Below are 26,034 nucleotides of genomic sequence, written 5' to 3' on the forward strand. Positions count from 1 at the left end.
TTTATGTAGCTCTTTACTTTCTTTAAACACATCTTCTAGTTTTTAGCATGTAAGTTTTGTGCGATGATGTTGCTTCTCAAGGATTCAGCCTTGGGCATGCACACAGTCACCCTGGGATGACGATGGTGGCAGGGCTGTCCTTCACTGTCTCTTTCCCTGATCACACCCAGGTTTAAGCTCCGCTGATTGCTGATTGATTGCTCTCATTTTCAAAATGCCGTGGGGCATCAGTTGTCTATTCAGAGAATCAATTCAGTTTGGGCTCTTTTACAGGTATAGTTATAGACCTAGTGTACACCTAGCAGGTAGAGTTTTTTGAGATCAGTGTTTGGGCTTCATTCTGACCCCAGGAGGGCTCTTCTTAGCTCTTTCTGTTTCCTGTTCTCTCTGGTAAACCAGGCAGCCCACAGTTTAACTTATATCGCTAATCTACCAATTTCTTCTTCATTGCTTTCACCACAGCCATAATTTTTTAGAGTACACCCTTAGGCTTGAACTTCTCCACACTGTATTACAAATTAAGTCAGTTCCTTAAGAAGAGATTCAGAGCTCTTGTTTTAAGGCTTGCTTATCTCCTGGGCTAAATCTCTGTGGGCTAGGGACAGTGGTCATACTTTTCTCTAAGTGACACCCCCTTGTTAGAAACTGAGCACTTAGTGGAGGGGGTAGGCAGCAGTCCCCGGTCCCCTTGGTCTGCCTCTTTCAGGGCGGAACTCCTGTTGATGAGCTGAGGCAAGGGTGATCAGGGCCCCACTTTTTTTGGCAGCACCATGCCCAAGGTAGAGCCTCCGTCTTAGGAGTAGCGGCTGGGTGAAAGAAGGGGAACGTTCCCCGCCTCTGTCCACACTTGCTCAGAATTCAGCTTCAGCAACAGGTAGCTGGGAGCAAGAGAAGAAATCCAGACCTCTTTAGGGGTTGGGAGAGAGGAAGTCCTGTGTTCTTGGCTATACCTATTGGGAATGGAGTTTCTGTCTCCCTGAGCTGTGGGAGGGAGGTAGTGATTCTTGGTTTAAATACCATAGACTCTCACTGTTATTACTGAGTTGTTACAGATTTTCTTGAGTAAATCATGTGCTGTGTTGCCCTTAGAACCATTTCCAGAGACTTTAAGTGATTGTCCTTTTTGCAAATTTTACCAGTTTTGCAGAGGGCAAGCAGGTCCACAGAGCTCCTCATGCTGACGTGGCAGAAGCGGAACTCTGTGATATTTGGGTAAGAGTGTTTTAGCGATGTTCAGCAAATAATGTGTAGGGAATGAAAAATGTGTTATATAACAAGGTAAAAATTCACAAAGACTTTCGTTTTACAAAGAATCATGACAGACTTAATCCTGCTTAACAACTGAATTTTGTTTCTCAACCATTAACAAATATTCGTGGACATAGGAGATGCAAATCATTTAGATGTGCTTATGTGTATCACCATTATGTCTGAATGTATCTGCCAAGATTTTAAGAGCCATTATTTCTAGCACATTACAAGCAATCTTCATTCTCTATCTTCCCAAAAGTAGAGGGATACAGTGGGCAGTCCATTTTTCAGGAAAATGCTTAGATTTGTGATTTTGATTTCCTAGGTACAGAGCCAGATGGACTCCTTCGGACAAACTACAGTTCTGTGTTAACAAATGTTGGTGCGGCTCTGCATGGATTTCATGACGTTATGAAAGGTAGGCCTTGAAAAAGAACGTAAGCTTAAAACCTTTGCCCCACTTTCTTCGATCTGCCTGAATAAGATTTAAACAAACACTGCCAAGGGTAATAGACCCCAGATAAAGGCTTAGTAGCATTTGGCTTATGTTGAGTGCACAACTCACTGCCTTCTGCTTTTCCCATCTGCTTTATTTCTGGAGGTAAACAAAGGGCTGAAGAGAAATTCTTGTGTGCAGTACTTTAGCCAGAAATACATTACACTGACTTTAGGCAGGTATGTGAATTGTACAAAACCAGACATGCTATTCAGAGGCCTTTTGCAAAATACGTTGCGCTTCTTAGAGCCCAAGCACAAAGGAATTGAGGAAACCAAGGCTTCAAGTCCCCAGAAGGAATACAGTAACTTTCCACCATCCTGTGCATTTTAATGTTTTAAATATCTTTTAAAGCCCTGTCTTGTTTGGCATAGCCTTAAGAAATGAAAGTCTGGTTTTGCATTTTGGTCAGTTTTCAATTGCTTCTGTGCTCCTAAAAATGTAGTCTGCTGAAAGGCTGAGGGGAACCTTTTAAAGCATTTCATATGCTTCCTAGTGTGTGATTCTGAGTCCTGACTAATCTACAGCTTTGCAATTGCTTCTAGGTTTTTTTCCCTTTCTTTTCCTTTTAGAGACTGTTGGGGTAGGGAAAGCGGGGAAAGGAGGAGAGGGGCAGGAACAATCTATTAAGGACTATTGGAAGTAGTCCAGGTGCCTGGATGATTCATTGTTTTTAGTTAATAATCAGTGACCAATTACTAATTGCGCAGAGAATAATTTTTAAAAACCTAAAGCTGCATTTCATAACATGGATAAGAGGGATATATTAGGGGACCTAATCTAAGGCACTGGGATTCATTCTTAGTCTCAGCAGTATTACCAAGCACCAGTTTACCATTCAGTCTAGAGTATGGGCCTTTCTGTGGCTTGTATTCAATTATAAGGAACTTTATAATTTTTTTGAGATTGAGTTTTGCTTTATTGCCCAGGCTGGAGTGCAGTGGTGCGATCTTCTCTCACTGCAGCCTTTGCCTCCTGGGTTCAAGTGATTCTTCTGCCTCAGCCTCCCGAGTAGCTGGGATTACAGGTGCACACCACCATGCCTGGCTAATTTTTGTATTTTTAGTAGAGATGGGGTTTCGCCATGTTGGCCAGGCTGATCTTGAACTCCTGACATCAGGTGACCCACCTGCCTTGGCCTCCCAAAGTGCTGGGACTACAGGCGTGAGCCACTGGGCCTGGCACCAATTATAAGGAACTTTGAAAGTCACTGTACTACAGAATTAGCCTTGGTTTCAGAAATCACAACTTGGGTAGGCAGTATGGGTGGCAGTTAACAATATTCAACTCCAGTCCTGCAGAATTTAGTTTGGTCTATAGAAAAATCCAAGAGATGGTGCTTTTTTCCGGTGTGGCTTTTGGTTTGAGGAGCTAAGACTTAGTTGTAGTCCTGTCTTCCAGAACTTTACTTAACGTAGAACCAGGTTGAAACCACAAGTACCTCTGTGGCTACAAGTTCTTTAGTTTTGTTTTAAAATTTTTCCTCTGCTGGCTGGGTGCAATAGCTGATGCTTACAATCCCAGCATTTTGGGAGGCCAAGTGGGAAGATCACTTGAGCCCAAGAATTTGAGACTAGCCCGGGCAACATAGCGAGACCCTGTCTCTACAAAATGAAACAATAAAATAAAAAAAAAATAAATTTTCCTATGCTAATACAGGTTGAGCATTCTTAATATGGTAATCTGAAATCCAAAATGCTTCAAAATCTTACGCTTTTCAAGTGCCATCATGACACCATAAGTGGAAAATTCCACACTTACCCTCACGTGACATGATAAAGTTGCAGTCAAAACTTAGTTTCATGCACAAAATTATTAAAAGTATCGTACAAAATTACCTTCAGGCTATAAATATGAGGTATGTATGAAACATAAATGAATTTCGTGTTTAGACTTGGATCCTGTCCCCAAGATACCTTCTTATGTATATGCAAATATTCCAAAATCTGAAGAAATCTGAAGTCCAAAACACTGCTGGTCCTAAGCTTTTTGGATAAGGGATTCTTAATCTATTGGTGGATAGGTTGGTCTCAGTGTAAACAGAAGGATTTTTAAAAATATGTATCCTACATAGAATTAAAACAGGAGTGACTCAATTATTTAACAAGTGGCATTTTGTTTTGTAAAAGAGGAGTATATGTAAAGTTACCTCCAAATGTTAAAGGAGCTGAGAAACCAAAGAAAGAGGCAGACAAATCCACTTTGTTGGTATAGGGTGATTTATTGGGGTAGCTTACAGACAGAAGAACGGTCTTGGGGCAGTCATAAGACAGGAAGGTCTTTGTACTGCAACCTCCCAGGCCCAGGGCTTATATCTTGAGGGAAGAGTACATGTGCTGTGGAAGGAATGTGTAAGTGGGTATAGCATCACAGCCTATGATTTTTTATAACAGTATCAAGGGTTATTTTGAAGGAAACTTATCGTGAATACATGTTTTTATATAAAGAGTAATATATCAACTAGACATTTTGGAGGAATTCCCAGATTCGGGGTCAGCCAGAAGTTACATGGCAGATTAGCATTTAAAATAAAGACACTGTTATTTTTTTTTATGATGTCGACTTTATTCTGAAGTGACTATAGCCTGTAGTTGTAATTATGAAAATATATAGACCAATGTTTCCCAAAGTTTAGTATGTATACACATCATCAGATGACGTTTTTTTCCCCCAACTTTTATCTTAAGTTCAGGGGTAAATGTGCAGGATGTGCAGGTTTGTTACATAGTTAAATGTGTGCCATAGTGATTAGCTGCACAGATCATCCCATCAACTAGATAGTAAGCCCAGCATCCATTTGCCATTCTTCCTGATGCTATCCCTCCTCCCATCCCCCACCCTCCATCAGGTTCCATTGTGTCTTGTTCCCTGGCATGTGTCTATGTGTTCTCATCATTCAGCTTCCATTGACAAGTGAGAACATGCAGTATTTGATTTTCTGTTTCTGCGTTAGTTTGCTGAAGATAATGGCTTCTGGTTCCATCCATGTACCTGCAAAGAACATGATCTCGTTCTTTTTTATGGCTGCATAGTGTTCCATGGTGTATATGTGCTACATTTTCTATAAAATAAAGATACTTTTTTTTTCTTTTTTTTTTTTTTGAGACAGGTCTCGCTCTGTCACCCAATGTCAAAATCCTAAAATTCATAGGAAACCATAAAAGGGGCCTGAATAGCCAAAGCAAACAGCACAAAGCATAAAGTTAGAGGCATCACATTAACTGACTTGTACTGCTTTATAAACTCATTTAGCAAAATAGTGCACATAGTATTTTACCCTTCTCTACCCTCTTCCTTGTAATGCACGATGAGAAACAGAACAGAGTACACATTGTTCCAACCCAGAGTGCTGGGATTACAAGCGTGAGGTACCGTGCCTGGCCAAGAGTGTCTTTATTTTAAATGCTAATCCACCATGTAACTTCTGACTAACCCTGAGTCTGGGAATGCCTCCAAAATGTCAATTTAATGTATTACTCTTTCTTATTTTTTATTTTTTAAATTTCTTTTTTATAGAGGTGGGGTCCTTCTATGTTTCCCAGGCTGGTGTCAAACTCCTGGACTCAAGTGATCCTTCTGCTTCAGTCTCCCAAAGTGCTGGGATTACAGGCATGCCCAGCCTAATGTATTACTCTTTATATAGGAATACCTATTCACTGTAATATTCCTTCAAAACAAACTTTGACGCTATAACAAAAATCATAGGCTGTGACTCCTGTAGCCACCCACACATTCCTTCCAGAACGCGCATACTTTTTCCCCAAGATACAAACCCTGCATTTGGGGGTTTGCCATGCAGAGATCTGTTTTGCAGTCACCCAGGACCATGCTTGTGTCTGTAAGTTCCTCCTAATAAATCATCCTATACCAATAAACTGGATTTGCCTGCTTCCTCCTTTGATTTCTCGGCTCCTTCAGCATTTGGTGGTCGCGTTGCAAATACAGCCCTTTCAAGGAACATATTCTAAGTGAGAATTGTTTGATCTTTAGTCTCAGAGGTCTAAAGTTGGTAGACTCATAGGAAACATAAAAGGAAAAATAAATCTATGGTCTAAGTCACATGATTCTTTTGTACATTTTGGAGTTAAAATTTAATGTCAAGAAACACTCTAAATAATTAAAATGTTTGGACTAAATAAAGAATAGACTTTTTTTTTTTTTTTGGACTGATTCTTGCTCTGTTGCCCAGGCTAGACTGCAGTGGCATGATCTTGGCTCACTGCAACCTCCCACTCCTGGGTTTAAGCAATTCTCATGCCTCTAGCACCCAAGTAGCTGGGATTACAGGCACATGCCACTACACCCAGCAATTTTTGTATTTTTAGTAGACACGGGGTTTCGCCATGTTGGCCAGGCTGGTCTTGAACTCCTGGCCTCCAGTGATCTGCCCACGTCGGCCTCCCAAAGTGCTGGATTACAGGCGTGAGCCACTGCATCCTACCAAGAGTAAACATTTTGATTGCGAGAATGACTATAATCAAGCCACAATGGCATTGTTCTTAGTATTGTACTTTTTTTCATAAGTACCTCAATTACCATCAAGCAAGATTGCTTACCAACCAAATTGTATTATTATAACATTGTATACTTCCAGTAAAATATTGAGTAAAACTGTCTGTGATGTGTAGAAAGAAAATGTCTGTTAGGGATGAGCAAGTTCAGTATACAAAAAGCATTCAGTACCTATAGACTGTTGGTGGGAACGTAAATTAGTTCAACCCTTATGGAAAGCAGTATGGAGATTTCTCTCATTTTTAGAGTTCTAAAAATAGAATTACCATTCGATCCAGCAATCCCACTACTGGGTATTAACAATCCCACTACTATGTTCACCATTTGGGTGATGGGCTCAGTAGAAGCCCAAACCCCAGTGTTACACAATATGCCCGCGTAACAAACCTGCACATAAACTCCCTGCCTCTAAAATAAAATGTAAAAAAATAACAAAAAGCATTCAGCATCCTAATTGAATTTTTATACACTTGGACATCTTATGACTATATTGAGGATAATCATTTCTTTTCAAAAATATATTGAATATAATAGTAATGTGCCAATTGGTTGGTTCCTTTTCTGTGCCAACTGTACCATAATAATGTAATATGTTAACAGTAGGAAAAACTGGTTAAAGGGTGTAATGAAACTCCATAACTTTTCTATAAGTCTAAAACTATCCTAAATTAAAGGTGCATTTATACAAGTTTATATAAATATAGGAATATATTAATAATTTTTAAATTCCCTAGTTTTAAAATGTTAGTGAAAATAATCTCATTCATGGACCATAGTAATTTTGAGTTAAAATGTCATGATCACTTCAGGTTAAATCTCAAATACTATTTCTTTCCAAATAGTCTTATTTCCTCCATTAATTATCTATAGTCTAAAATAATCAACAAAATTTCTTGATTCTAAATTAATGATATTCTGTGTACAGAATTGCTATAAAAATTTTCATGTTTTGTGATTGACATATATAAATATATACAATTATATATATTAACTAACATATACAATCGTATATGCTATATATAATTGTATTATATATAGTTTTATATAATATATTATATTAATATATACAATTATATATAATATAATTAATACATATGTGTATATATGTATACCTCTTCTATGCTTTCCTAACCACAGGCCTTTATTGTACTATTCTTGGACTAGAGACGGTTGCACAGGAAGTCAGGCATTGGAGTATCCAATCCGTATTTGGCCGTGCAGATATTTCTCATTGCTAGTTAGGGTGTGCCTAGAAAACTATCTACAGTCCAGTAAGGACTGTGAGACATTGTGGTTGTGTTGGCTACTCCTTTCCAGCCTCATGGGTTGTTTATATAAATACAAGATAATTTCTCCTTAATGCCTGTTACACCAGCAAAACAGTGGTTTTTAACTGGTAAATACTGGTCAGGATCATTTACCCAATGTTAGAATTAATACTCTGATGAGAAAATCTTGGTGGCTGTAGTAAAGATAGCCAAGATGGTGTTCAGAGATCCTTACTTCTCTCTGTTCTTTCCATGTAGATTGGTGACCTAATTGATATTCAGTGCAATCCTGACATTTGAGACCATTCTTTGTCAAATTTACTTTATAAATTTAGAAGAGTAGATTTGAGAAGTGAATGGGCTGGTTATCTGTATGTGACTTATATATAGATAATAATGAATTTTCATGTAATTGCTTTTATAGATATTTCCAAACATTATAGTCAAAAAGCTACAATAGAGCATGAACTTCCAACAGCAACACAGAAGCTGATAACAACTAATGACTGTATCCTGTCATCAGTAGTGGCATTAACAAATGGAGCAGGAAAGGTAATTCTCTTCTGGCGTATATTGATGTTAAAATTCGTTTAAACGTGCTTTTTTTCTGAAGGACATAGGAAAATGGATCTGTAAAAGGATTTTGTAATATAAGGGTTTACTGTAAAATAAAGTTGTCTCCCTTTCCTCTGCTTCCTACCCAGTATTTACTCTGACTTATTATTTTAAGAGAGGGATCTCTCACTATGTTGCCAGGCTTGACTCAAACTCCTGGACTCAGGGGAGTCTCCTGAGTGGCGGGGACTATAGGCACATGCACTGCATGCTGCTTTCCTACCTAATGTTTAAAGCAATGTGACAGTGACTGTTTAGCATTTGCCTTGAGTGTGTAGATCACTCTCTGTTTATGTTTTAATGCAATGTTGGATGATTAGAAGATTCTAGGTAGTCTCAATATAGATCCTTGTGTATATGAAGGGTCTGCCATATAGAACACTGGGAACATACAAAAAAAGAAAACAAACCCACCACAATATACGTTCCATTAATATTTTGGTTTTTTTCCTCTTAGTGTTTTTGTATGTTTCTTTTTTGGTAATACTTGTAATACTACCTCTGTGGTTTTGTATCTTAGTAAGTACTTTAAAGTGACTTCAACATGTGTCTTTTCGTTCAACCTTTAATAGTAGGTCATGATCGTCTGGATCATTAAATACTTAATTTTCACTATAAACTGACTAAAGTGCAGTTTCTTTAAGAATCCTTTGATAAGCCAGGTGCTGTGGCTCACACCTGTAATCCCAGCACTTCGAGAGGCTGAGGCGAGAGTATTGCTTGAGCCCAGGAGTTCAAGACCAGCCTGGGCAACATGTCAAGACCTCATCCCTACAAAATTAAAAAATTAGCCAGGCATGGTGATGTGCGTCTGTGGTCCCAGCTACTTGGGAGGCCGAGGTAGGAGGACTGCCTGAGCCCAGGAGGTTGAGGCTGCAGTGAGCCATATTTGAGCCACTGCACTCTATCCTGGGTGACAGAGCAAGACCCTATCTCAAAAAAAAAAAAAAGAATGTTTTGACCATGGATATTTCTGTTTCAGCCGAAGTTATATTTGCAGAGTGTGCGTTCATGTGGCTGTCATCAACAACTTTAATGATTAAGATTTCTCTGAGAACATCCTACATGTATAAAACCAAAAGGACTGTATTCAGAACTATCTTAGCTCATTTATTGCAGCAGACTCAGCATGACTTCCAAAGGAAATGCTTATTTCTGTGTCTGTCTTTATATACTATTCTGATTCTGACAGGTTGACCATAATAGGAACAAATATTCTTCAAGTGATTTACAGTAGTCAGAAATGATCATAGATCATGTTAGACATTTCAGTGTCATATTTTCCAAAGTTGGACTGGCCTTGTGACCACTTGCTATAGCTTGGGGTCATGATTAAAACGTGTTATCTTTAGGTTCTGTCAGCTTACAGATCTATGTGGAAAGGATTCCTGAGCCAGAGGACCATCCCCACTGCCTCCTCTTTCACCTCCTTCATCCATGGCATGCCCGATGTCTTCGGAGGATAAAGCTAACTTTGATTTAGTTAAGAAAAATTCTGAAAAGAGAGAATGTTGGTATTTTATGAGTCTCTGTATTTGCCAACTTTTTTTTTTTTTTTTTTTGAGTTGGAGTCTTGCTCTTGCCCAGGTTGGAGTGCAGTGGCATGATCTCAGCTCACTGCAAGCTCCACCTCCCGGGTTCACACCATTCTCCTGCCTCAGCCTCCCGAGTAGCTGGGACTAAAGGCGCCCGCCACCACGCCCGGCTAATTTTGTTTTTGTATTTTTAGTAGAGACAGGGTTTCACCGTGTTAGTCAGGATGGTCTCGATCTCCTGAGAACTCTGAAATAATTAAATACTTGCATACGTCATAGTTTATTTTAGCTTTACTTTGCCTGAAACCGTAAAATGTCATCTCAAGGAAAGGTATCTGATCTTCACTCTGGAATTTTAATAAATGGTTTTCAACTAAAATATTTGAACTAATGTTAGTTGGTGTCAGCTTAATATTAAATACTTAGCTGATATGATTTGATTAACCTAATTTTACAGTTTGTAATTTCCGTTAAGAACCCGGTAGGAAAGTGTAGTATATTCATATTAAAGAAAGTTTGGAAAATGTAGAAATATTAGAAAAAAGAAAATAAACCTCACAATGTACTACCATGATCCAAATGCAAACACTGTGTGAATCCATGTCATTCACAAGGACTATATAGCTTATGATTTTTGGAATCCTTACTTTATTGAATACTACCTAACATAGAATTTCATTTGATATAGTAAAATATCAGTGAAAAATATAACCTTTCAGACCATTAGTGATTAATTTTTGACCAATTTTTGCCAAAGTAGAATACTCTGTTTTACAGATTACTTTTTAAAATTTATCAAAATACAATATTCTTTAATGTATACAAGACTATAACTTTTCTGGCTAAAGCATTTAGCCAGACATTTTTGTTTATATCAGCATTTTGTATGGCACTGAAGAGGATGAGGTGGGAATATTTATTGCTTGAGCCCAGGAGTTCAAGACCAGCCTGGGCAACATGGCAAGACCTCATCTCTACAAAATTAAAAAATCAGCCAGGCATGGTGGTGTGCGTCTGTGGTCTCAAGTACTTGGGAGGCTTAGGTAACAGGATTACTTGAGTCCAGGAGGTTGGGGCTGCAGTGAGGCCTCCTACCTCAGTTTCCCAAGTAGCTGGGACCACAGACGCACATCACCATGCCTGGCTCATTTTTCAATTTTGAAGAGATGAGGTCTTGCCATATTGCCCAGGCTGGTCTTGAACTCTGGGCTCAAGCAGTACCCCCGCCTCAGTCTCTCTGTGTTGGGATTACAGGTGTGAGCCACTGCACCTGGCTTATCAAAGGATTCTTAAAGAAACTGCACTTTGGGCTGGGCGCGGTGGCTCACCTGAGGTCAGGAGTTTGAGGCCAGCCTGGCCAACATGGTGAAACCCTGTCTCTACTAAACATACAAAAATTAGGCTGAGTGTGGTGGCTCGCGCCTGTAATCCCAGCACTCTTGGAGGCTGAGGTGGGAGGATTACGAGGTCAGGAGTTTGAGACCAGCCTGGCCAACATGGTGAAACCCCGTCTCTACTCAAAGTACAAAAATTAGCTGGGCGTGGTGGTGCGCACCTGTAATCCCAGCTAGTGGGATAGCTGAGCCAGGAGAATGGCTTGAACCCAGGAGGCGGAGGTTGCAGTGAGCCAAGATCGTGCCACTGCCCTCCAGCCTGGGTGACAGAGCAAGACTCTGTCTCAAACTAACAAAAGTACAAAAATTACCTGGATGTGGTGGCAGGCACCTGTAATCCCAGGTACTCAGGTGGCTGAGGCAGGAGAATTGGTCAAACCCAGGAGGCAGAGGTGGCAGTGAGCCGAGATCGTGCCACTGCACTGCAGCCTGGGCAACAGAGCGAGACGCCGACTCAAAAAAAAAAAAAAAAAAAAAAAAAAAAGAAAAGAAAAAAAGAAACTGCACTTCGGTCAGTTTGCAGTGAAATTAAGTCTTTAATGATCCAGATGATCATGACCTACTATTAAAGGTTCAATGAAAAGACACATGTTGAAGTCACTTTAAAGTACTTGTTAAGATGCAAAACCACAGAGGTAGCATTATCGCAAATATTACCAAACGCTATAGATTCAAAATCATGGCTCTGAAAGTGATAGATCTTTGTGGCTGCTTACATAGAATTAACAAATGTTAAATCTGTAAATGACAGTCTACTGAATTTTCAGTCTTTTTTTCCCATATTTGTAATTTATAAATTGAGATTTATAGAATTAAATTTAAATGGAGGTTACATATTCAAGATACTATGTTATATCTTCTGTTAGAATATGAAATATTCAAAGTTAAAATATGGAATCTAGAAATCCAAACATGGATATTTTGATAACAGTGGCAGAAATCAATGAGGTAAAGAGCTCATGAAAGTCACCTACAGAATAAATGAGTATCAGTCTTGCTTTTCAGGAAGAATAGAAATTGTCTAGAAAAGGACTTGTCAGAAATTTGTTCTGACTATTTATACTGTGTCCTCTTTTTATTATAAACCATTGCCTAGGTATTCTCAAATAAATAAATGTGGACTTTGGGGCAGGTGTTGAAATTTCATTTCCATTTCCATTCTCAACATCTTTAAACTTTGCTGCAAAAACTATTAGATACATATTTTAGATATATTGTTGGAAAACATAATCTATTTCCTTGTTACACTTTGTTTAGATTGCATCCTTCTTCAGCAACAATTTGGACTACTTCATTGCTTCACTGAGCTATGGACCTAAGGCAGCGAGTGGATTCATTAGCCCTCTTTCAGCTGAATGCATGCTACAGTATAAGAAAAAAGCTGCTGCCTATATGAAGTCTTTGCAAAAGGTTTGTTAACTGCTGTTAACATTTAAATCAGAGGAAACATCAGGAGTCATTCTAGAGAATGGCAAGAGTTTTTCTGCAGTTTACATTGTTGACTTTTTATACGATATTGGGGTGTAGGTTGTTGGTGGGTGTTGGGGAAGGGCTGTGGGGAAGAGGAGGTGACAGGACCCAGACTTTACCTGATAAGCAGCATTGCCTATATTCGTAGGCCATGTTGGATGCATGTCCCAAGTGCGTGATAGAGCGCCTGGGGTGAGGTAGCCAGGCAAACAGTAAATATTGAACTTCAGAACCTCTTAAACTTGTAGAAACAGAAAAAAAGGAAATATATGTGTGACTTTTTTCTGAATAAGAATATGCAGTTGTTGCAAAAAAAAAAAAAAAAAAAGGGAAGATACTGCAGTACATTAAGAAGAAAATGGTGGTCACCTGTAATCCTACCACCCAAATGTAGCTATAGTTGACTTTTTTTAGAAAACAATATATTTATATCCAAAAAATGTTATTATATGTTTGAGTGCACATGCACACACATACTATAAAAAGCGGAATGTATTTAGGTGCATGTACTATTTTAGAATAATTTTTTCTCTTAATGCATTGAGGATATATTTATATATATCTCAAAAATTGTATCTATAAAATACATGACTCAAGGGACATCATTAAAAAAGAATGAAAGAAATAGGAATAATAAAATATAAAATATAAATTACTATTTTTTTATTTTTTAGCTGCTCCTTGGGGAGCAGGACTAACTTATAGACAATGCACCCAGAGCTGCCAGCTGTCATCATTTATTTATAGTGTTTCCTTCTGTAAATGTATAATTTAATGAATTCATTGCTGGTTGATATTTAAGTTGTTGCCTGTTTTTCACTGTTACAGTGGAGTGCTACAGTGGATATTCTTGCACCTGCAATTTGTGCATTTTACTTTTTTCTCTTCATTTCTTTAAACGTTTTAACTATGCAGTGCATAAACACGTTCTTATATTAAATTAGATCATTACAGGTAAATTATAATCCCTAATTCCAGTTCCTCTCTAGAGGTAACCATAATTATCAGTTTGATATGTAACCTTTCAGGCTCTTTGAGCATTTATAAGCGTGCAATCTATAAACAATACACAGAATTTTCCTTCCTTCCTTCCTTCCTTCCTTCCTTCCTTCCTTCCTTCCTTCCTTCCCTCCTTCCTTCCCTTTTCTTTTGTTCTTTTCTCCTTTTTTCTTCCCAAATGCATGTTTCATTGTACAATTTGCTTTTTTTTGTTTAAAATAATGATTTAGAGACTGTCTGTATCGTTACATGTGGAACTCACTATATTCCTTTTAGATACGGCATAGAATTCTATAATATGGATGTTCCATAGTTTCTTTAGGTTTCCCTTAATTGGTAGGCATTTAGGTTAATTCCACTTTTTTACTGTTACAATAATACTGCAATGGATAGCCTTGTAAATGTTTCCTTGGGCACATGGGTGGAATATGAGAATTAGAATGTTGTAGGCCATGTGGCTTGTACATTTTAAGTTTTAATAGTAGTTGCCAGTTGTCCTTCAAAATGGGCACTCTGAAGGATACTTCCCACAGTATAAAAGCTACCTATCTCCCTATGTGAATTGCTGGTTCAAAGTCTGTGAGTGTTTCAAATTTTGGCATGTTTTTCCAGACTATACTTCAGGAAGGTTACCTATTTATAGTTTGCCAGTAGTAGAAATACGAATTTAACCCATGCATATAGTATTTGTCAATCTCAGGAGAGGTTTCTTTCTGTTGTTTTGGTTTATATATATATATTTGCTTGTTAATGAGGTGGAACATCCTTTCATAGTTATCACTTGTGTTTATTGTATAAATTCTCTCTTTAGGTCATTTAGCTTTTTTTTTTTTTGAGACAGAGTCTTGCACTGTCACCCAGGCTGGAGTGCAGTGGCATGATCTCGGCTCCGCCTCCCGGGTTCATACCATTCTCCTGCCTCAGCCTCCCGAGTAGCTGGGACTACAGGCGCCCGCCACCACTTCTGGCTAATTTTTTGTACTTTTAGTAGAGATGAGGTTTCACCGTCTTAGCCAGGATGGTGTCGATCTCCTGACCTCCTGATCCACCTGCCTTGGCCTACCAAAGTGCTGGGATTACAGACGTGAGCCACTGCGCCCGGCCTTACCTATTTTTAAATAAATGTTTCTAATTAGGGTTGAAAGAGCTCTCTCTATATTAAGAATGTTAATTTTGTGTTTATGTGGGAAATATTTTTCCCTAGTTTTCTGTAGTAGTTTTTCAAAATAGAAGGTTTTATTTTTGTATCATCAAATAGGTCTTTTTCTTCATGGTGATCATTCTTAGCCAGGGTTACTTTCCAAGGTAGAAACATTCACCTATATTTTCTTCCAGCATTTTTACAGTCTAAATTTTTACATTTGGACAGGCAGCCTCTAGTAGCTGGAAAAAAATACATAAATAAATAAATTTTTAGATTTGGATCTTTAATTCATCCAGAATTCTGATGTAAGATGTCAAAGAAGGATCTAAATAATTATTATTTTTTCAATAATTAGCTGGTTGTCCTTGTACCATTTATTTAGTCCATCTTTTCTCCATTCAGTTAGAAATGCAATATTTGCCACATAATAAATTTTTATGTATGCTTTTGTTTGTTTCTGGATTTTTTATTCTGTTCTTCATCTGTCTATTTTGGTGCAAGTCCATATGGTTTTAGTTAGTGTAGCTTATACTGATGCTCCTTGACTTATGATGGGATTACGTCCTGATAAGCCCATTGTATGTTGAAAATATTGCAGCCGGGTGCAGTGGCTCACGCCTGTAATCCCAACACTTCGGGACGCCAAGGTGGGAGGATCACTCGAGCCCAGGAGTTCGAGATCAGCCTAGGCAACATAGGGAGACCTCGTCTCTACAAAAAAACAAACAAACAAACAAAAAAACAGCCTGGCATGGTGGCGCATGCCTGTAGTCCCAGGTGCATGCTTGGGAAGCTGGGGTGAGGCAGGAGGAGCCCTTGAGTCTGGGAGGTCAAGGCTGCAGTGAGTCGTGATCACACTACTGCACTCCAGCCCAGGGCGACAAAGTGAGACCTTGTCTCAAAAAAAAAAAAAAAAAAAATCCTGTCAAAAATGCGTTTAATGTGCCTAGCCTACCAACCGTCATAGCTTAGCCTAGCCTGCCTTAAATGTGCTCAAAACACTTACATTAGCCTATACTTGAGCAAGTCACCTAACATAAAGGCTATTTTATTTTATTTATTTATTTATTTATTTATTTTTGAATTAGAGTCTTGCTCTGTCGCCCAGGCTGGAGTGCAGTGGCGTGATCTCGGCTCACCACAACCTCCGCCTCCTGGGTTCAAGCGATTCTCCTGCCTCAGCCTCCCACAGGATCCTGCCACCTCGCCCGGCTAATTGTTTTTGTATTTTTAGTAGGAACGGGGCTTTACCATGTTGGTCAGGCTGGTCTCGAACTCCTGACCTTAGGTAGTCCACCCGTCTCGGCCTCCCAAAGTGCTGGGATTACAGGCATGAGCCACCGTGCCCGGCCTTATTTATTTATTTTTGAGATGGAGTCTCACTCACTCTGTCGCCCAGGCTGGAGTGCAGTGATGCAATCTCTGCTCACTGCAATCTCTGCCTCCGGGGTTCAAAGGATCCTCCTGCCTAAGCCTCCTGAGTAGCTTGGATTACAGGTGTGTGCCACCACACTTGGCTAATTTTTGTATTTTTAGTAGCACCGTTTTGGCCTGGCTGGTCTTGAACTCCTGACCTCAAGCGATCCATCACCTCGGTGTCCCAAAGTGCTAAGATTACAGGGGTGAGCCACCACTCCCGGCCAATTTTATAGTAGTGTTGAATATCTCATATAACTTACTGAATACTGTACTGAAAGTGAAAAACAGAATGGTTGTATGTATAAGTACTCAAAAGCATGATTTCTACTGAATGCATTGCTTTTGCACCATTGTAAAGTCATCAGTCGAACTAAGGTAAGTCAGTGACCATTTATAATTGTTTTAAGTTCTTTATTATTTTTCTTTTTTTTTTCTTTTTGAGACAGAGTCTCTCTCTGTTGCCCAGGCTAGAGTGCAATGGCACAATCTCTGCTCACTGCAACCTCCGCCTCCCAGGTTCAAGTGATTCTCGTGCCTCAGCTTCCCTAGTAGCTGGGACTACAGGCGCGTTCCACCACACCCGGCTAATTTTTGTATTTTTAGTAGAGACGGGATTTCACCATATTGTCCAGGCTGGTCTTGAATTCCTGACCTCGTGATCCGCTCGCCTCGACCTCCCAAAGTGCTAGGATTACAGGCGTGAGCCACCGCACCCGACCTATTATTTTTCTTTTAAAAAATTTTCTTTTGGGGGGAGTTGGGGGGGGGACAGCATTAGGAGATATACCTAATGCTAAATGACGAGTTACTGGGTGCAGCAAACCAACATGGCACATGGATACATATGTAACAAACTTGCACATTGTGCACATGTACCCTAAAACCTAAAGTACAATAATAAAAATAAAATAAAATAAAATAAAAAATTATCTTTCTTTTCACGTGTATTAAAGAAAATAGTCTACTTTGACGTACATCTGAATTTATTGTCACACTTCGTTTAGCATTCTTTGTGTATGCTGGATGCAGGGGAGGGGTGATACAATATTTTTTCTTTAATTCTTATGATGCTTTTATCATAGCCCCTCTTGGAGTCTGTGCCTTATGAAGAAGCACTGGCAAACCGCCGCATCCTTCTCAGCTCTACTGAAAGTCGAGAAGGCCTTGCACAGCAAGTATGGCACTGGGAAAATTATGGAAATTGTTAAAGAACAGAAATGTTAAATCCTCCAAAGAAAGTTTTTAAGATACGTAGAATGATTCAAAAGTCTGCCTAAATAAACATGTGAAGTGAATAGTTAATACATACTAAAAAGCAAATAGACATAATTTGTTGAAAAACGTGTTGACACTCTAAGTCATCTTGATTCAGTTGGTGTTATAATTGGAACTAAAGTAATATCAACACACTTTGGCCATGATGATTAATTCTTTTTTTTTAGGTACTAGATTTAAATGTCTGAAATACTAAAGTATAAGAGGGGGCAAGAGGTAGTGACTCTGAGTTATTTTCATTTCTTAAAGGAACAAGAATGAAAAATGTGCAATATTTAGTAGTCAGTTGAGTTTGGGGAGTGGGTGGGAGTGGGAGGCACTGTCCTTTTCAGAAAAAAAGGAAAAAAAAAATATGTATATATTTGTTCATAGTTGCTGGCTCATAACTCCCATAGTCCTTGTTACAGTAAATGGAATCTCTCTCTCTGATCTTCTCTTGCCCAAGGCAGGACTCTAATCTGACTTTACCGCATTATAGGGCATAAGACCCTCATTCTAGAGGAGGTCTTGCCCCATACCCTAGAGGAAGAAATGCTGCTGTACAGAGAAGAATCTAAACAATACAGGGCTTATTGGGTTTTGTGGTCTTCTTTTTTTCTTTTCTTTTCTTTTTTTTTTTTTTTTTTGAGATGGAGTCTCACTGTGTCACCCAGGCTGGAGTGCAGTGTCGTGATCTCAGCTCGCTGCAACCTCTGCCTCCTAGGTTCAAGCGATTGTCCTGCCTCAGCCTCCAGAGTAGCTGGGATTACAGGTGCATACCACCATGCCCGGCTAATTTTTTAGTATAGACAGGGTTTCGCCACATTGGCCAGGCTGGTCTTGAACTCCTGACCTCAAGTGATCCCCCTGCCTTGGCCTCCCAAAGTGCTGGGATTATAGTCGTGAGCCATTGCGCCCAGTGGAGCTTGTTGGATTTAGATCCAGTCACATTTCTTCATGGTTGTCAATCATGCCTATCCAGTGCAGTCTCCATAAAAAGCCCAAGAGGGCAGGGTTTGGGAGCTTCTGAATAGCTGAACGCATAGAGGCTCTTGGAAGGTGGCATGCCTAGGGAGGGCATGGAAATTCTGCATCCCTTCCTCTGCTTCACTCTAAATCTCTTCATCTGTATCCTTGGTAATAAACCAGTAAACATGTTTCCTTGACTTTTGTGAGCCACTCCAGCAAATTAATCAAACTCAAAAAGGGAGTCATGGGAACCTCAACTTAAAGCCAGTTAGTCACAAGTTCTCAAGGTCCACACTTGTGACTGCTGTCTGCAGGGGAGGCATTTTTGGGAACTGAGCTCACAATCTGTGGGATCTAACACTATCTCCATGTAGATAGTGGTGGAATTAAATGGGAGGACACCCAGCTGATGTCCACAACAAAACTGACTACTTGTTTGTTGGTGGGGAAATATCCCCACATATTTTGGGGTCACAGAAGTCTTCTGTATTGATTGTTAAAGGGTGAGAACAGAGAAAAAACGATTTGAGAGTTTTTCATAGCAAAGGTTTACCTTAAAAATTACTAGGACCTTAGAAGCCTTCCTCATGCCCATTTCCAGTTACTGCTTTCCTCTCCCCCAAAGGTAACCATTCTCCTGCCTTCTAGCACCATAGATTAGTTTTTTTTTTCCTGATACTGTTATTGCATTTTTATTAAATGCAATTATGCTCTTGCAGGTCTGGCTTGTGTTCAGCACAGTATATGGTATTAGGTTGGTGCAAAAGTAATTGTGGTTGTTGATACTACTTTTAAATAAATGGCAAAACTACAATTACTTTTGCACCAACCTATAGTTCTTTTTTTTTTTTTGAGACGGCGTCTCACTCTGTCGCCCAGGCTGGAGTGCAGTGGCGTGATCTCAGCTCACTGCAAACTCCGCCTCCTGGGTTCACGCCATTCTCCTGCCTCAGCCTCCCGAGTAGCTGGGACTACAGGTGCCCGCCACCACGCCCGGCTAATTTTTTGTATTTTTAGTAGAGATGGGGTTTCACTGTGTTAGCCAGAATGGTCTCGATCTCCTGACCTTGTGATCTGCGCGCCTCAGCCTCCCAAAGTGCTGGGATTACAGGTGTGAGCCACCGCACCCGGCCAGCACCAACCTATAGTTCTAATTGTTCACAAACATGACCATTTTTGTATTCTCTGCTTTTTATATTTTAATTAAGTGGATGGTTTAAGTTGCTGTGCTTTGATAATTAGTGACATTGCATACCTTTTAATTTGTTTATAGTCTTGTTTAAGTCTTTTGTTGTTGGGTTTTTTTTTTTCTTTTTTTTTGCCTTTTTCTCTGTTGAGTTGTCTATCTTATTGGTTTGCAAGAATTCCTTATATGTTCTAGTTATTGGATCTCTGTTGGATAAATTCTTTACAGATTCTAATTCGATTCTGAGTTTTCTTTTCACTCTTGATGTTTTTCAGTGAGTAGAGTTTTTTTTTATCTTACTATAGTTTAATTTCTCGATTTATGGTTGTGCTTTTTGTATCATGTCTAATAAATCTCTCCCTATTCTAGGGTCAAGCTTTATTATTATATTTTTACCTCTGTGGGGTAGTTTTGGTTTGCATTCTGTAAAATGGTTTTTTAGCCACTAAGGTTTATCTGTATTAGTCTCTAAGATACAACACTGTTACTTTTCAAGGTTCAACAGAGTTTGGAAAAGATTTCTAAACTGGAGCAGGAAAAAGAACATTGGATGTTGGAAGCACAATTAGCCAAAATCAAGCTAGAGAAAGAAAACCAGCGAATTGCAGATAAGCTGAAGAATACAGGTAGTGCCCAGCTGGTTGGGCTGGCCCAGGAAAATGCTGCCATGTCAAATGCTGCTGGCCAGGATGAAGCCACAGCTAAGGCTGTGTTGGAGCCCATTCAGAGCACCAGTCTAGTAAGTGTCTTCTTGGTTGTCCTCCTCAGTTTTCTTTTTCAAATGCTAATTGGTAAGGATCTAATGTTCAACATTAACCATTGTCTTAGTTCATTCAGGCTGCTCTATCAAAATACCATAAACTGAGCATCTTGTAAATCACAGAAATTTATTTCTCACAGTTCTTGAGGCTGGGAAGTTCAGTATTAAGGTGCTGGGAGATTCACTGTCTGGTTAGGGTCTGTTTCCTGGTTCATAGACAGCAGCATTTTCATGGTGTTCTCACATGGCAGAAAGGTCAGATGAGCTCTCTGGGGTCTCTTTTGTAAGGGTATTAATCCTATTAGGTTACTTCCCAAAAGCCCTACCTCCTAATACCATCACCTTGAGGGTTAGAGTTTCAACATAGGATATTGGGGGTGGGGGGGACACAAACACGCAGGCCACATTAACCATCTTAATTACACATCAGTTCATAACAGGAGTGATCTATGTACTCTAGAAAAAAGCTGGTTAGTAAGCAGGATATCTCCTTCAAAAAGTAACCATTAAATTCCCTGTGATTTTACATGAGACTTCCTCATGGTGAGGACTATGTTCCTGGAAAAGATATAGTAAGTTAAATTTAAGATGATTCTGTTTTTCCATAAAAACATTTGTAATATGGGGTTATTATTTTTCTAACAAAGGACCAAATGCCTAATTCTTTAATAGAAATAACCACAGGAAGCCGAGAGTGGCAGCTCATGCCTGTAACCCCAACACTTTGGGAAGCTGCGGTGGGTGAATCACTTGAACCCAGGACTTTGAGACCAGCCTGGGCAACATAGTGAGACCCTGTCTCTACCGAAAGTAAAATAAAACAAAAACAAGTAATAATAAAAAAGAAATAACCACAAATACAATTTTTACCCAACTTTCTATGATATATTCCTAGAGAGTATAAAGCTTTATAATATACAAATACTGTAGAAACCCATCAGGTTCTTTTTCATGAGGCAGATTGTTGGCACATTATATTGCACCTTTGTATTTCTTACTTTATTGATAATTACAGTGATTTAGAAAGTGAAAAACATTTCTATTGCTGTTAGAGAATTTAAAGTTACTTTAAAAAATGTTTTCTAATTACACTATTCTGTTCACTTTAAAAAATTAGGAAAATCTAGAAAAAGAAATCAGGAAGGAAAAACTCTCATAATCAAAGGAGTCTTTTAGGTGTATTTTTTTTAACAAACATTTTTTTTACAAGCTTGAGGAGCTTGAGAGCCAGGGTGCTTCCTGAAGACCCTGTCCTAAGGTGTGTGCTTTTCTGCTGACTTTACTCCTGAAGCTCATTGATGCTATTGAAGAGCAAGTCATGGTTCTTCCACCTGATTCAGAGCATACCTGCTAGTTAAATATACAAACCAGATTTTATCTTCAGACCTTACTGCATCTAAACAGTGTCAGAACCTCAGATGATTGTGAATTTTCCTAGGTATGGTAATGATATTATTATTTAGGAGAATATCTTTACTTTTTAGAGATGGATTTCAGTGTACTTAGAGTAGGGTATCAAAATGTCTGCAACTTACGCTCACATGTTTACAAAAAAATACATCCGCACAGATCAATAAAGCAAAATGGGCATGCTAACAATTATTGAATCTAGATACTAGATATACAGATGTTTACTATACTTTTTACCCCCAACTTTTCCGCATGTTTGACATTTTTCATAATAAAATATAGAAGAGAAAAAAAGAATTATTGTTTGTTCTGGGAGGTATGGGGGGAAAAACCCAATAATTAAAATTTTTAGAAAAGCAAAATACAGAAGATAATAACAATCTAAAAATAAAAATAAAACCCAAAAACAACAACAAGAATTAAAATTTTTAGAAAAGCAATAAATAAATAAAAACTTCCTAGTTTGGGCTGGGTGTGGTGGCTCATGCCTGTAATCCTAGCACTTTGGAAGGCCGAGGCGGGCGGATTGCCTGAGCTCAGGAGTTCGAGACCTGGACAACAAGGTGAAACCCTGTCTCTACTAAAATACAAAAGAAATTAGCCAGGCGTGGTGGTCTGCACCTGTAGTCCCAGCTACTCGGGAGGCTGAGGCAGGAGAATTGCTTGAACCCGGGAAGCGGAGGTTGCAGTGAGCCGGGATCATACCACTGCACTCCGGCCTAGGCAACAGAGCGAGACTCCGTCTCTACAAAAAAAAAAAAAACAACAAAAAAACCAAAAAGAAAACCTTACTAGTTTGTTGACCATGAATGTTCATGACCAATGGTCATGGTGACCTTGAATGGTCGCCATGCTCACAGGACAATCCTGTAGTGTTCACCAAAGGCAAGTCTTTGTTCCAGCCACAAGTCCTGCATGTTGCCTCTGATAGGGCAAGATGACTGTTTTTACCTCCATTATCAGTGGTTTAGCATTTAGCTACAGTGTATAAATGAGGTAATGAGAGGGACATTCAACAAACAAAAGAATTCCAACATCCATCCAAATAGCGTTTAAGAACTGCCCCCACTCCCTTGCCTTTAGATTTTTCCTTCAGTGTCTGTCTCAAATGATGGGGTCAGACTGTTAATTATGTCTGATTTCTTCTCCTTAGCTCCTTGTCTGTATCCATTCCTTCCTTCTTCTTAGAGTTGGTGGTGGCCAGACTAGACCAGGGAGGGTGCTGCTGACAATGACATTGTAATTATAGAAATCGTGTGCCTGACGCAGGTCTAAGGACTTTCCAAAGTATTAGTCAGTCAGTCCTCACACGGGATTGTTAGGTACTGTCATAACTCCATCTTACAGTTGAGGAAACCAAGGACCAAAGAGAGATAACTCACATGAAGTCACACACTTGATAAGTGATGGGATGTCTCATCCCAAGCCCTGCCCTCTTAACCAAGATGGCCTTGTGTCTGATCCATGCCAGAAAACAGATTAGCTGACATAAACTCATTTGTTAGCCAGGTGTGGTAGCCCACGCCTGTTGTCCCAGCTACTCCGGAGGCTGATGCAGGAGGATTTTTGAGCCCAGGAATCTGAGGCTGCAGTGAGCTATTATTGTGCCACTGTACTCCAGCCTGGACAACAGAGTGAGGCCTTGACTCTAAAAAAACAAAAACAAAAACAAAAAACAAAAATCAAATAAACTCATTTGCTTACCGCTTGCCTTACTGAGGTGCTGGAATTGGTAACACTGGCATATATTTTTTTTATAAATTAATAAAAATTTTAAAACGTGGAATGCTTCATGAATTTTCACGTCATCTTTGAGCAGGGACCATGCTAATTTCTGTATCGTTCCAATTTTAGTACATGTGCTGCTGAAACAAGCACAATGCTGGTATATTTGAGTTGTTAATGTCAGTTGCTGAAAGTTTTGGATTATCTTTTTATTTGAACATTTTCAATGGAAAACCCTATTCTTACATATGTAAGTGAAAAAAATTTCTAGGGAGGGACATGAAAAATCTTTAGTACTGAACACTGTTGGGCCGTGAGTGATAATGACCTTAGTTGGGTTTGGTGACTTTAGAGGTTGCTATTTAAATCAACTCGTTAGTGTAGGGGTGGAAAGGACCTGATACCTTTCCTCTCCATCATGAGGGTCACAGCCAGCACTCCTATAACAAAAGACAGGTTAACTACTAACAGCAGATTTCTGCCAAAAATAACCTGGAGTCTTGCCTTGCACACAGTGCACAATAGAAATAAAAAGAGATGGAGTTTTCTGCTTTCCTTGATGTTTCTACTTTTCAGCCTTTCTTTTTACCCCTGTGCCCTTTAAGTGACCTTAAGGGAACTAAGTGTGTGGCTGTGTATGTGTGTGTGTCTTTGTGTCTTTTCTGTCTTCTTCCTCTTGGGTGTTGGGAGCAAGTATGTGCCCATTTCAATGTTAATTGATTAACAAAGGAAGCTCATCCTACAGGGAGATTACCTTGGTTCAGACACTTTGAGGCAGAAAAAGAAAAGTAACCTCAGATAGAAACTTTTTTCTTTTTCTTTTTCTTTTTTTTTTTTGAGACAGAGTTTCGCTCTGTGGCCCAGGCTGGAGTGCAGTGGCGCGATTTCCGCTCACTGCAAGCTCCGCTTCCCGGGTTCACGCCATTCTCCTGCCTCAGGCTCCCGAGTAGCTGGGACTACATGTGCCTGCAACCACGCCCGGCTAATTTTTTGTATTTTTAGTAGAGATGGGGTTTCACTGTGTTAGCCAGGATGGTGTCTATCTCCTGACCTTGTGATCCACCTGCCTCGGCCTCCCAAAGTGCTGGGATTACAGGCGTGAGCCACTGCGCCCGGCCTAGAAACTTATTTCTGACTCTGTAACATTTCAAGAGTTAAATGCTTGTTATTTTTAGCAAGATACCTAGTATTATAATTTGAATATTCAGCCACCTATTATATATTATTAAAAAAAGATAGCAATAGCCTTAAAGTAAAAGCACAGAACAATACACATTTCTGTTTTTTGCTGGAATGGAAAAGCATTGCTTAAATTAATAGAATTTTTAAACATATATTTGAAGTATAAAAATGACATTATCCTGAATAATCAAGCCACCAATGTTATCATTTTTTTCTACTAAATTTCATATATAGTTGAGACTGTACTACATAAAATTTCAAATCTTTTAGCATAATGTTAAAACATAAACATCCTGTTATAAGAAACTCAGTATAAACTTACTGATTTCATGTATTCCATATCTATAATAGTTTACCTATGATTAGACATTGGTTATAACTTTTGCTATTCTAAATAATATCTCATTTTTATGTATAAGGTTATTTCTGCATGTTAAATGATTACCTCCGGATGTATTCTTAAGGTTGGAATTACTACTTCAGAAGGCATGAATATTTTCAAATTCCTTGATCTTTTTTATCAAATTATTTTTTAAAAGGACTATATCAGTTTATACTATTGTTAGTGTCATATGAGAAAATGTTAAAGTAATCTGTGTTAAAATCTTTCCTTGCATCGCTGGGCGCGGTGGCTCACTCCTGTAATCCCAGCACTTTGGGAGGCCGAGAGGGGTGGATCACGAGGTCAGGAGTTCTAAACCAGCCTGGCCAACATGGTGAAACTCCATCTCTACTAAAGATTAAAAAAAAAAAAAAAATTAGCTGGGCATGGTGGTGGGCACCTGTAATCCCATCTACTTGGGAGGCTGAGGCAAGAGAATTGCTTGAACCCAGGAGGCGGAGGTTGCAGTGAGCCGAGATCGCACCATGGCACTCCAGCCTGGGCGAAAGGGCGAGACTGTGTCTCAAAAAAAAAAAAAAAAAGTTTTCCTTGCATTTATACAGTACCATTCCTCTGAAGGACTTGGTGCTGTACCCATTTTCAGATCATAACCCGGGAGTAAGGGGGTGAGGATGAGCAGTTGGAATAGATGTTTCTTCGCAGTTTATTTTATAAACTGCAGTCATATTTGAATATGTAAAATTAAATGATTGGAGTATTATTCCAAGCAATTTTTAACTAAAAGAGAGTAATTGCTACTTCTCCTTCATTGAGTAGAAAAATTATGGCTCTTCTATTTTAAAAGGTCTTATCAAAGACTCTTTTACAGCCAGGTGGTCATAACATTCATTAGTACACATACAGTTGATATACTCTCAGTGTTCAGAGCAATACTCCAGAGGAAATTATTTGGAATACATTAAAACTGTCTATTGACTGGGCGCGGTAGCTCTTGCCTGTAATCCCAGCACTTTGGGAGGCTGAGGTGGGCGGATCACGAGGTCAAGAGTTCAAGACCAGCCTGGCCAACATGGTGAAACCCGCCTCTACTAAAGATACAAAA

General features: G+C 39.2%; 1 protein-coding gene and 1 non-coding gene across 3 annotated transcripts in view; one reads left to right on the top strand and one right to left on the bottom strand.

Annotated features, from left to right (window-relative positions):
* Positions 1–26,034, top strand: part of PPP1R21 (protein phosphatase 1 regulatory subunit 21) — a 76,128-nt gene that overhangs the window by 38,775 nt on the left and 11,319 nt on the right. For both annotated transcript variants that reach the window (XM_030826981.1, XM_030826982.1), the window contains exons 13-17: positions 1,577–1,669; positions 7,952–8,079; positions 12,329–12,481; positions 17,186–17,278; positions 20,009–20,251. In XM_030826981.1, coding sequence (XP_030682841.1) covers positions 1,577–1,669; positions 7,952–8,079; positions 12,329–12,481; positions 17,186–17,278; positions 20,009–20,251 — 710 coding nt within the window. The remainder of the gene's footprint in view (positions 1–1,576; positions 1,670–7,951; positions 8,080–12,328; positions 12,482–17,185; positions 17,279–20,008; positions 20,252–26,034) is intronic.
* Positions 23,457–23,560, bottom strand: LOC115838414. The gene has a single exon (XR_004033443.1). It is a non-coding gene; the product is annotated as a U6 spliceosomal RNA (small nuclear RNA).

This window comes from Nomascus leucogenys, chromosome 14, assembly GCF_006542625.1.
Source record: "Nomascus leucogenys isolate Asia chromosome 14, Asia_NLE_v1, whole genome shotgun sequence".
In the NCBI taxonomy this organism is placed as follows: Eukaryota; Metazoa; Chordata; class Mammalia; order Primates; family Hylobatidae; genus Nomascus; species Nomascus leucogenys.